The sequence below is a fragment of the Alligator mississippiensis genome, chromosome 3 (genome assembly GCF_030867095.1).
Source record: "Alligator mississippiensis isolate rAllMis1 chromosome 3, rAllMis1, whole genome shotgun sequence".
NCBI classification, from domain to species: Eukaryota; Metazoa; Chordata; order Crocodylia; family Alligatoridae; genus Alligator; species Alligator mississippiensis.
In genome coordinates this window covers 113,344,999-113,358,023 of record NC_081826.1, presented here as the reverse complement: position 1 = coordinate 113,358,023, position 13,025 = coordinate 113,344,999, and the positions used below count along the sequence as shown (strand labels likewise).

Below are 13,025 nucleotides of genomic sequence, written 5' to 3'. Positions count from 1 at the left end.
TTGTTTTTGATGCCACATACAAGCATTGAAATGAACTGTGAGAAGTCTTGCAGTTTTGTTCTCCCAGTAAAAAAACCTACCAGGAGAGTGCTATACAAACATTGGAGGGGGTGGATAGGTACCGCACAGATAGCTTATGCTGGCACCAGGGTGCAGCCAGGGGGCTCCTGTGAATGCATCCCAGCATGTTTTGCAGGCTCCCCTAGCTGTTGAAGAGCAGCGAAGCACACGAGGCAGCACAGATTGGCTGACTGCCACAGGGGACCTGTTGGGCAACTCCCAGTCCCAATCCCTCCTGCCCTACTGCAGGAGAGAGGAGAAAAGCTTTGAGAGGGGATACAGAGTGTGCCTCCCTTCTTGTCATTTTTGACGTGCCTGCATCTGGGTTTGGGTTAGAAGCCTTTGGCCAGGAGCCTTTTTTGTCAGGTTTGTCTTTCCCATGCACTGCTAGCTTCCTTGGCTGTACCTGCTGCTGGCTGCTAGAGTTTGTGCTATGTTGCTCAGAGCCTTTATCTGTTGATGTTTCCTAGGAGTTGGATGAACCTTTTCTGGAATGTAAATGGAGACCTTCAGTCCACTGCAGGTTTGAACAGGGTGGGTAATCTGAACAGATGCCAGCCTTGACTTACTAAGCATTGAAGGCTGGCACAGTGCCTGCTTTCATAAAGATCTGAAGTCTGCATCAGAGCTGTTCAGGTTCATAATTGAAATAGTCCTATAAAGCAGGGGCGCTCAACCTTTAGTCCACAGGCAAAAAACTGGCCTGCGGAGCCATGACCTCTGGCCCGTGGGGCTCCCCATGGTTGGGGAAATTTGGCAGCAGGTGAGCAGTGGCAGCTAATATTGCTATCCCTCCTGGCTGCCAAACTTCCAAGCTTTGTGAAGTGGGTCAAAACCAGGCTGCATCTTTCTCTAGATCAGGGCCAGGCCATGCCCCCTCCCCCTGCAACTGGATCAGGGCTGGGCCACATCCCCCTCCCCTCCCCTTCCCCACCCCACCTCTCCAAGTTCCACCCCGTAGGGCCAACTTCAGTTGAGCCAAGCCCTCTTCCCCAGTGCAGCTGGATCAAGGCTGCGCCACACACTCTTCACCTGCTAGACAAGATCAGAGCCCAGCCATGCTCCCTTTTCCAGCGTGGCTGGATCAGGGCTGAGCCATGTCCCCTCCCTGCTGCTGGGTTTGGGCCAAGCCCCCTTCTACCACACAGCTGGATTGGGGCTGTTTTGCCCCCTGCCCACCACTGCATGGTTGGATGGGGTCCTGCCATGCTGGCCTCAGGTGCCAGATTAGGACCACCAGTTGGATCCAGTTTGCGGCCCACTATGTGGCCCGCTGGGCAAAAAGGTTGGGCAACACTGCTGTAAAGGGACATTGTTAAGCTGTATTTCAAGCATGTCTATTGTTCTCTTTTCCCCAAACATAAGAAATTTTTCTACAGGGCCTGTAGCTCTCCCCACCCCTAAGAGGGGACTGTAGGGCTAAAGCCTATTAGGTGGAGAAGCATTGGTTTAGGAGTTGAGAGTTGAGAGCTCTGTTGTTGGCTTGACTAATAATCTAATGAGCGTCTTTGGGCAAGTCATTTTACCACTCTGCCTCAGTTCCCCCATATGTAAAACAGGGGTGATGACACTTGCCTTTTGGGGTCTGTGAGTGACAAGCAGTATATAAGAGCATTATAAGTGTTATCCTCTGTAATTATTACTTAATAATACTATTTGAAAAAGGAATTAATCATCATGTGTCAAATACAGCAAATACTTGAGCTTCTCTCCCTTCTCTTTCTGTCGCTCCATTTACCCACATTTCTGCTCCTCCCTTAGTTACTGCCTACAATTTGTTCCCCACTGTAAGCCTAAATGCCTGTCCCTCCACAATGTGCTTTTGTTTCTAATGCCTCTGTTGAATAGTGCTCAGTGTTGTATCTTGTTAAGTTGTGTATGTTCCTGCCTGCAAAGCTGAATGACTGTAAGCAGAATTATGTTAAAACTACCATATCCCTCCCTCCTCCTGCTACAGTTTATTGTTCAAGTGCTGGTCAGGTAGAGGTGGGGAGGGGGAGAATTCTGCTATCATTCCTCCCTTAACATTTAGGATTTAATGGAGTCTTCTTTTCCTTTCTGCCCTGGAAATGCAATAATGTACTCTTGCAAATGGTGTAGCTGCCAGCCTGTCTCTCTCTCTCTTCAGCTGCTTTCTTTCCTCTTGCACTCTTCTTTCATTTTCCGCATGTGAGAGCAGGCACAGTCTCTAGGGAACAGCAGGAACAGACTGCTCTAGGATGCCAGCTTGGCTCAGAGTGCCAGCACTGGTGAAACCCTTAATCAAAGAACTTTACCACGGATGACTTCTGAGGCTGAGGAACTGCTGGTTTAAATACCCAAGGTCAACATTACTTTGAGAATAGCTGTGCTATAGATTGTTCAATTTAGTGCTTAGTCACGGCATTCTCTAATAGCCAAACAGGATTGTTATAGCTTGGTGGGGGGGATACAGTCTGCTTTCCTCTTCATTTATTTGGGTGAATTGGATTTGCTGGACACAGAGGCTGACATTCACTTGGACTTGCAAATAGAGGTGTCCAAGAGACAGATCTTAGTATGGTATTCAGGTACCTAAATAGATAGGCACATATTCACTTTCCAAAACTCAACTTGAGAAATCAGGCACAACAGATTAGGGACAAAACACAGGTCTGACATGATGTTTGGTAGTAGATTACTATTAACAGTAGATTAAAAAAATGTTTTTTTTCTTTTATGAGAGAACCAAAGATGCTGATTGCCAATCAGTATATTGCTTCCTGGAAACACTTTGGCTGCTTCAGGTTAATACGTGGTCCCCATGTCACCTTTTTTGGATGAGCAAGAGAATCAAGTCATTAGGGAAACAGGTGTGGTTTCGGGGTTTTTTTTACATACAAACTCTCCCACCCCCCCTTTTCTTTAAAAAAAAAAAAAATCTTAGAGTAGAAGATGCTGGTACGGTAGCTACCAGTAAGTCATTCTTTCAGGAGTATTTATTTTGGAGGTTGAATTATCATTTTGCAATAAAACTGTTGCTATGTATTTACCTATCAGTTGTGGTCTATACCACCCTAAGCACTGAAGTGGGGAAGTAGCTTCCAACCATGCTTTGAGTTGCGTGACAAATATCTATATATGTGGCCTATTCTTCTTATTTTCTCCCACAGGGAGAGGGGGGAATTTTGTATTATACAGTGTTTTGTGTTGTTGGTGTGGTGTTGAGATTGGTAATAATAGGTGTTGTGCTGCATTCCGTATTAGGAAAGGTAAAATCGGCATTCACCTTGTGCTTGAAATGGAAGGTGTCGAGGTGGTTGGTGGGTCTTTGGTTCCTAGGGAAATTCACCAGCCCGTTGAGAACATTCTGCCTCCTACATGGACAAGCATTATCTTTGGAGAAGACCATTGCATTATGCCAGAGGAGCAGAGTTATCAACCACTGTCTTTGTTCAAGAGCTTCAGGTGATGTTCTAGGTATCTAGTATCCTAGAAGACAAGGATTATGATCTTGAATTTGAATGCATTTAAATTACAGGTGCTTTGGGGCAGGGTGCCTGTAGTGTGCGTTGCCTGTAAAGCACCGTTATTTTAGCAATCTCAGGAATTGTTCTGTGTTGCTCTTGTTTGCTCCTGGAAGGGCAGTGACTTCTGATAAGAGTCAGCTTTGGAAGCATGATAAGAGATGGGAAATGTTTGCATCTCTTTGATTCCATATCAGCCCGCCCATGACAAATGTGTGCTGTAGTCATGTTTTCCGTTTTGGCTTTAGGCATTGGGTTTCTAATTCTTTTTCCTCCTCCTCGTCCTCCCTCCCAACTTCACTTAATCTCTCACATCAAGGATGGTGCTGACTGCCCCATGAGGTCCTGTTTTTAAGTCTACCTAGTTAAAGATTAAGAAAGCGTAATAAAGTGAATTGGGACGTTTCATCCTGACTTTTTCTAATATTCTGTTTCAGATTTTGACTTGAAGTATTTTTGGCACTGGAGCAAGTTTACAGACTACATGCAGTGTGTTCTGACTTTCACTGGGGTTACAGGATACATCACTTACCTCTCACTTGACTCATTTCTCTTTGTGGAAACACTGGGCTTCCTTGCTGTGTTCACAGAGGCCATGTTAGGTATCCCACAGCTCTACCGGAACCACCAGAATAGATCAACTGAAGGAATGAGGTAAGCTATTTATTTTAACTGTGCGTCCATGTGTCCCCACATGCACACATGAATGCCAGTATTTCTGGAAGAAATTTCCAGTATGAGGAATGTCTTCCTGAATTTTTACTGCCTGACAGAGCAGCTAGTAAAGTCTGTTCCTCAGCTGCTGGAAGGTTTCATAGCACTATTTGAGGTCAGTGGAATTGCGGTGATTTATACTAGCTGATGATTTGACCTATGGTCTTAATAAGCTCCTCAATTCAGCTCTGGTGGAGGCTGCTTGTAAAATAAACTGTGCTGGGTTCTGCTTTTGGTTTTAGAGAGAGACAGCGGTTACAGGTCTGTTTTCTGTCCTTGATGTCATCCCAAACTCTGACAAATGGGTGTTCTTGAAAGCAAGATATACCTGGTTTTCCTCACAAAACATGATTTCTCTGTCACTCTTTCCCTATCTCATCTTTCTCTTGCCACCTGGCTGATGCATGTAGCAACCAGCCTGTCATAGTCTAACTGATACCTTTTTTGACTTCAGGACACTTCTTTGAGTTTTGACTTGTTTTTCTAAAGCACCTATACTGTAGCATCATTCTGCTAGTCTAAAGACTGCTGAAGACCGTGGGAGTCTTACTGTTGCCTTCAGTGGGCTCTGTGTCAGGCCACCAGTGCTGGTGGCCTAAGACTTCTTCTGTCTGACTCCTGCAGGTCTGGTGCATTGCATCTTTTTACTGCTTTTGTGGCTGTTGGGGCTGTGTTAATAGGATCCAGCACCTCTTGTTGAGCAATTATACAGATTCACTCATAAATGAACTCTGACATTAAATTCAAATGTGAAGGCCTCCCAAATGTAGCTTATGAACAAAGGTCCTGGTTTTCTCTGATAAAACATCACATATTTGCAAATTCTCTGATTTAAAACCCCCAAATCTGTGATTAAAATGAAAAGCTACCAATATATATGTGTGTGTGTGTGACTCCGTGCCTCCATGTGTGGCTTTCCACCCAGCCCGATGGCGCACAGCTCCTGGTTCATATGTGCCACTGGGCTGGGCTGGCCCTCCCCGCAGGGCTTCCTGCGGACATCTCCCTGCTCCCTCAGGGGAACTCTGAGAAACTCTGCCAGCCTGAAGAGAGCTCTTTGCACGCATGGAAAATCCATGGGTATCTCCGTTTAAAATGAAAAATCTACTTTGTTAAAAGGGAAAACCTGCAGTTTTTTTCATTTTTCCATGGGAAATAGAAAGCCTAGATCCCTGCTTATGAACAGGTTTACGAAAATGGTTGTTGGGATTTCTCTTAATTACTGGTTGTATATTGATATTGTCTCGCATGTAACTTTATTTTATGCAGTGCTAATGTTAATCTCTTTTTTAGCCAAATTGAGAAGTGTTGGTTATTATGTATAGGGTAAGGAGAACTTGATTATCAAAAATAGTAGAGAGGCAGGGACAATATTTTGAGTGTACACACAAGACACAGCTCGCATGTTTGCTACTAATTCATGTCTTGAACAAACGTCTTGTATATAAAATTGAAATTCAACCATAAACATGTAAAACAATAAAAATGTTACCATTACTTAATTTACACTGATGGCTGGGGGAGAGGGGTTTGTTTTTTTTTAAAACACTTTTTAGTAAAAGAAAACTTTGAGCTCATGTCCACCACTTGGGATGTTAGACTACATTATGCTACTAGGGTGTTTGCTAGATGTCAAAATAACAGTATTGTTCCAAAGCTGTTCGGCATTGATAAATCTTTTAAAAGTGACCCCTACATTGTGAACGTTTACTAAGGCAGCAGATTCCTTTTACCAAACACTGCAATGATTTGTGACCTATTAGCTATCGCCTAATTTCCTCCTCCCACCCCATCCGTTAATATTCAACGTGTTAGAAAAACTTTTTTTGTTTTGCTTTGACCAAATACAAAAACCACTGCCTTCACCTGCTGGTGCTGTTCCCTTTGCTTGCTGGTTTTGGCTTGGAGACATTTCTTCTACTGACTGAAGTGGTTTTTCAGCTTGAGATATTTTTGAGGAAATGTTTTGATGTTTGCTCTGTTGTTCAAGGCATCTTTTGATTAGAAGTCCCCCTGGCATTGCATAAGTCAGGAGTTTCCACCTAAATATTTATGTTTTGCACACATCCATCATCTTAAATTCTGTACCTGTAGTTTGCAAGAAAGAAAATGGATTTGTAATGTCTGACCACACTATCGCTCTGTTTTGACTTTTCTTCCATGTGTAATAGTGTCATAATAGCATATTATGGTAGCCACTTCCAGTTAACTTCATGAGGTTTCTTAATTACATTGGGATTTGACTTCTAGTGGTTTCCTCCCTCCCCCAAATCATATATATATATATAGAACAACCTTCTTTATATATGTATTTAACTGTGTGTGTGGAAGTGAAACACACGCACATATTTTCTTCCCCAACCAACTTTTTCCCTTTGAAGAATAAAGTTTAGAACTACAGGATTCTTTTTTTTTTTAAATGCTGAGGACAAGACTGTTGCATTTCTGTTGAAGAAAAAAAATAGTGAAACATATGGAACTCTCTTTTAGCATATGAATGATTTGGTACCACTAAAACCTGTTTACGGGCATGTTCTGTGAATTTTGTGTAGTTTGTTCCTTTCTTTCCCCATTTCTGTTCTGTAACTACTAATTCTTATGTTCTGCATAAGATTATGGATCAGGCCAGTAACAAGTGGAGTACTGTTTCAATAAACTATTTATAAGGATATTAAAATGCATGTGAAGGTCATCTCCTAAAATGTAATGCTGTCTTCAAGAAAGATTCACTGAACTGTAAATGTGCTTTCTCAGAGTGCAGCTGCGAAGTGTGTGTGTGTCTTTACACAGCAGTATACTATTGCTACCCAAAATATCATTGGTATGTTATATTGTATATGTGTTCCCTCAGCAAAAAAAAAAATTGTTTTAAAATTGTCCTGTGAACCTCCTTTCACATGCATTCTCTTAAGGATGTGCCCAAGACTGTAGTCCCATAACTGCATAAGCGGTAGTGGTGGCAGTAGACTTCAGTCACACTACTCATGTGAGTTGTTATGAACATGCTTATGCATTTACAGGATCAGGATCCAGTTTGTGTCCCCTGCCACTCTACCTACTTACCCCTTTTTACATGGGATTAGTGCATGCATGCTTGCATAGGAGTGTCTGATGAACAGTACAAAAAACACAGTAAATTAATAAGAATGGTCTCTGGAGGTCCTCAAGGTTTAAGATTAAAAATACAGCCATCAGTGTACATCTGTGTTAATTAGGTCAAAGTAGTGGCTCATATGTTTAAACTTAGATTTATTTTAACAAATTATTAATAAAAAAAAAACAACTAAAGTGCCAGAGTGCTTAAGAGAGGAAAAAAGTTTTGGTTTTAGCTGAACAAAGGGCCCTGAGTTCCTCCCTCTGACACTGTGTGGCTTCTGCAAAAGAAATACAGAAGGGGAAAAAACAATCTGGACTGTTTGTTGAAATGTAAGAACCACCTTCAAGTTATCTTCAGGTAATAACTGCATAGCAATTAATATATTTGGAGATCTGCGAGTCGAGAGAAATGTTAAAGGAGTGCATGGTTATTAATGGTGAACACATGCACTGCTGTCACAGTGGTCTGTCAATCATCTCATCTCTGCTTCCTTTGGCTAATGTCCTCAAGTCCCTTGACCAAAATGAGTACAATGTCTAGGGTTATTTGGGTTGACAGAGTGGGGTGTGGTTCTGTTCCAGTTGATTCAGAAGCTGATGCAGCCGTGTTTCTTGTGGAAGTTCTCAGGGCAGCAATCTGAGTAGTCATTTGCATCAGGACAGTATTTTTATGGAGAAGGATCTTCACAATCACTTGATACCTCCTGGTCTGTTTGGTAATGTTCCTGAGCCAGAGTACAGGGACTTCAGTTTGTATGTGTGGAAAATAAATAGGCTGTCATTATGCAGGTCAGATTCTCCTGCAAATGGCAAATATGTACAGTTATTGGTCAACTGTAGCATGACCTTGTGCCCCAGTTGGCTGAAGATGATATAATGCCTCATCATAACTTACGTAGACTCAGGCCAGAATATATTTAGTGGTCTAAGAGTCAAATAAGGGACTTGATGATTTCTGCATGTGTCTACATGAGAAGCTAAGTGTGTAGTAGACTAATTCTACTGCGCATTAGCACATCATGGCAAAAGCCATGCTAATGCACAGTAGAATTAGTCTACTGTGTATTAACATAGCTAAAAAGGTGTGTGCTGGTGCTACTGAGCAGTAGTGGCAGTTACTGCGCATTTAGTTAGTACCTATTATTACAGGTGTTAAACTTAATGTGCAGTAACTACGGCACATTAATACACATGTAGACGTGCCTGCTGAAAACAAATCTAAGCTGCTCTGTTAGTGGCTTACTTGCATCTGAATATATTCTGTCTACTGCCCACTTGTCACAAATGAATTAGCCAACTTTCATCTGACTCCATGCCAGTACTTATTTTATCTTTATCTTTGTCTCCCTGTCTTTTTTTGTGTGTGCCATAATACCAAATGTGCCCCAACTAGAGGACTGCTGTGCTGTAGGCTTCAGGTACAGAGAGCAAAGGGAAGACCTGGAGAATGGGGATGAAGAAAAATGTAAAATTGAGGGGAAGATGTGTGCAGAATAATAGTACTTCATGATAGGAATCCAGTAAAGGTGTCTTGGCACAATAATAATTCAAGGTTAGAAATTTCTCATTATTTAATAAATGTTTAGAACAAATGCAGAACTAGAAACAGAAATTTTGAGGGCTGCTTTTAACTGATTCACCAAATTTATATTTAAAATTCATACTTTGTGGGAACTTGAAGCTCTGTTCAAGTGTTGAAAATCTAGACAGTACAGTTATAATCCTGTTAATTATGGCAATAATCTTGACAAAGGTACTGCAGCTCCTAAAGAGGCACAAGTGAATAGCAAAGAAATGATTATTTAATCCCTAGTCGGTCCAGGATTCTATCAAGTCACCTGGTTTTTTTTCGTATTATAAAATAATAATTTATAGCAATTAATTGTTACCAGGATGAATTAAACTCACAATAAATAATTCTGTTTTAATTTATTTTCAATCGTCATCTTGAAGAAATAGCAATCAAAACAAAACAAAAACCCCCCAGGCATACAGGGATAATCCTACTATATGCAAAAGTATGACACCTAGAAAGACAAAAGACTGTTCATAACTTTTTAATGTGTTATAATTGTCCATTAAGACCACTTCAGAAACTTGATACAAAAGAGTTTCCTCACAGAAAATTTTACTTGCTGTAAACAACATAGTTCCTGCACTCATTTCAGAGCAGAAAATCACATTAGCTGCCTGATGGGGTGGGATATGTCTGTATCAAATTATGAACCCTGCGTTACGCTGTGTGTGTGGAATAGCAATACTGTGATTTGTCCCAGGGTAGTCTGTTATGCTGTATTCTAGACAGCTGCCTGGGAAAGCTGGCTGACTGATCTATTTTTGACCATTGCTGAGCTATGGTCTGACACAGTCGGCTCTGACAAAGCTCATGCCTCTCTCAGTCAGTCTCTAAGATATCACCCTGCCCTGCCTTCTGCTGGAGCTATCTGAATAGCAATCTCGAATCAACAATGACTCAGTTTCTGGCCCAGAACAGCGCTCACAGGGACCCACAAATTTGATGGCAAACAGCAACAGTAGATCTGGGCTTTCTCAGTGTGTGTGCATGGCACAGAAATGGAGGCTGTACTCAAGAGCAGGGTTCACTTGGTTCAAGAAGCTTACCATTGTCAAATTTAAGAAGGACTTCTATGAGGGATTTGGCCAAGCCTGATGTGCTGACAAAGCACAGGCTTGCAGAAGGGGTGAGGTTGGAATAGGGGATGGTGTGTTTGCCAATTTTATCTTCAAAGAACTGTAATACTCTTTAATGCTTTAAGAGTAAAGTCACGGTTAAGTAATTCCTCTGCTAAGCTTACATTCCTGGCTTCCTGCCACCACCTCTGTGAAGCTCTCAGCCAGTAAGTGTAGGTGACTAGAGGCAAAACACAGCAGGTGTCAGATACTGGGTTTAAAATTTTGCAGCAGATGAAGGACACCATCCTACAGCTCAAGGACAGATGCCAGGCCAGAGGTTTGAGCCTGGTTGTGTACCCTTAAGTCTTAGAGCTAGAAACTGTTATCCAGACTGGCCAGAGCTGTCCTAACTTGTCAGAGCTAGTTCACTTGGAAGCCTGTTGTACCCACTTGTAACAATGTTAATTGTACAGTGTAATAGTGGATACTTTATACTTGGGTCCCAATTTAGCAAATTAATGTTAAGCACATGCATAATTACCTGGTTGATCTGGAACCATAACATGTTACATGGACCCTGGAATAGATTTCACTAAGATCTCTATCTAGAAACAGCAGACAACTGCTAACTTGAATTCCTTCCTTTCCTTTTGCGTGTCCTTGTGACAAGGTATTTAGCAGAGTTTGCAGATTTCTTGGAATCTGACAGGGCCACACTGAGCACTAATTCTGTGGCTTCAAACTTTCAACCTTTGGGTTTCCAGCCACTCTCCCCAGTGCCCAGGCCGCTGGAGCAGGGTACAGCTTGAATTGAATTGCATATAATCAGGCTGTGGCCACTCCTGTAGCCAGGTGAATATCTGAAGGCCTTTCATATGTGCAAATGGCTGACTGGTTTGTATACACAAATGTGCACAGAAGTGTTCTTGGGGAAAAAAAAACAAACTTCCACAAACAGTTGTGAACATTGAACTTGGAAAACCATTAAAGGCTGTGTGGGGGAGCTGCAGTATTACATTAGGTCTCGTTACTGCATGCTGAGATCTCAAGCTAGGGAAATATAAGAACAATAAAGAAGCTGCTAATTTGGCCCCTTTGTGCCAATATTACGAGCACCCCTAGAATTACGTAGTAAAAGAACCAACAGTCACTGAAGAAAAAGCTATCTGCATTAATTATCTCTCAAGCCCTAGGAGCTTAGAATTGCAAATTTTAAGAGCACTCATACAATCAGAAGTGTTTGAAATTATAACCCAGCTATAAGACATTTTACAAGCATCATGTATAGCTGACACTAATGTGATAAAATAGATACAGTGCACATTAGCTCCCCTGCCCAGGGTGAATCATCTGAGACATGCATTCTGAGGGGGGTACTTTTTATTCAGTGAAGCTCTCTACCCCCAGTATTTTCCATCTAGGCTAAGTACAGACAGTCAAAAAGCCTGAGGCTGAATTGATTCAGCCTTTGCAGATTAATCTAAGCTTGCAAAGACTGAACCAATAAGCAAATGAACAGACATTTACTTTTGATTCAGGAAATGCAACCACATGCCTGAAGTGGCTCAGGCCAGAAGATGGGGGGGTGGGATGCTAGAGCAGAGCCAGCATGAGCTTTGTGTTTGCTTCCTCTTCTTGCTGCCCCTGAGGTCTCTGGGATTTGCAGTCCAGAGTCACAGCAGCAGGATTCTGCAGGGTTGCTCATCACTTCCTCTTCCTGCTTCTAGGTGCCTCTGGGATTTGTAGTCCATGGTCACAGCTAGCACTAAGCGGGGCAGGGCAGCTCCATATTTCGGGGAAGGGAAGTTTAACTCCACTCTGTGGCCCCAGGCCCCAACAGGGATTTTCGTGGTGGGGGGGTGGGTGAGCCAGCCCTTACTGTTCCAGGCAGGGAGCAGAGAGGTGGGGCCAGCCCTACTCTCTGGAGCAGACAGAACAGCCCAGCCCAGGGCTGCAAAATGCAGGGATGCTGGAGGATTCTGACTCAACTCAAACCAGGAAGGGGTCTGGGACAGAAGTTTCATAAACTAGTTTGACCTAAATCAGTTAAGTTTGTTAGTACATTCAACCAGGTTTATCTTAAACCTGTTTCAGCCATTTAGAAACTCGTTAGTGTGCCCTGAATTTCTATTCTGTTACAGGTTTAAATCAGTTTCTGAGCACTTAAACTGATTTATGTGTCACTTCTGTCCCTAGCCCTACAGACAGAGGATCTGCTTCTGCTCTTGCCACTAGAAGTGACTTCAGTAGGTTACCTTCTGAAGTTCATGGTGAGAACAGAATTTGCTCCTGAGACCCTTGCCTCTGTTAAAATAGTTACAGGCTGACAATGGGAACAGGCATGGGGAACTGAGGGATTTTTCCATCTATGTTTATATCACTTCAGCCATGTGCTTACAGAAGAGCAATTGAAAAAGGCCTGTGTTAATCATTAAGTGTCGAGTGGTTGCTGGAGAATGGGCAGCAGTTATGAATGAGAGACTGGCAGATGAGTCATAGTGCGTAGAAGCTTTAACACTTTTGGCAGCACAGCAGCTGAGCTTGCCTAGTTCAGGGCTTGGGGTTTTTGTTTTGTTGTTTAGAGGTTTTCTTGTGCTGATATAAACAACCTAGACAACCCTGAAACTAAAAAAAATCAAGGAGCTGAAAGTGATTGCGGTCACTTGATTTCTGACCGTATCACACTGGGAGATGTTCTGAAAATAGCACCACTTATTTTATCTTAAAAAAGAATTTAAGTTAAAATCTGCCGGACAACCTCAGATCACTCCTTTCACTAACAGGAAATCCACCATTTAAAAAATAATTATGCATATCCACAGTCCTGTACCTTAACTTTAGATTAATTGTTTCAACAGTGAACAAATTTAATTCCTATTAAAGTGATATTGGCTTCAGTCCTAATGTGCAGCACCTGTTTGACCGCATTTCTGTCCTTGTGTTGAGGCTTCCAGTGAAGATGACATGCAAACTTACCCCCCACCCCCCAAAAACTTAATAATACAAGGCATACATTTTAAAGTCTTAGGAAGTGAA

At 42.3% G+C, this 13,025-nt stretch overlaps 1 protein-coding gene across 4 annotated transcripts in view; it reads left to right on the top strand.

Moving 5' to 3' along the window:
• SLC66A2 (solute carrier family 66 member 2) overlaps positions 1-13,025 on the top strand; it is a 98,764-nt gene that overhangs the window by 62,388 nt on the left and 23,351 nt on the right. For all 4 annotated transcript variants that reach the window (XM_006258247.4, XM_019490454.2, XM_059724304.1 and 1 more), the window contains one exon: positions 3,983-4,199. In XM_006258247.4, the coding sequence (XP_006258309.1) occupies positions 3,983-4,199 (217 nt within the window). The remainder of the gene's footprint in view (positions 1-3,982; positions 4,200-13,025) is intronic.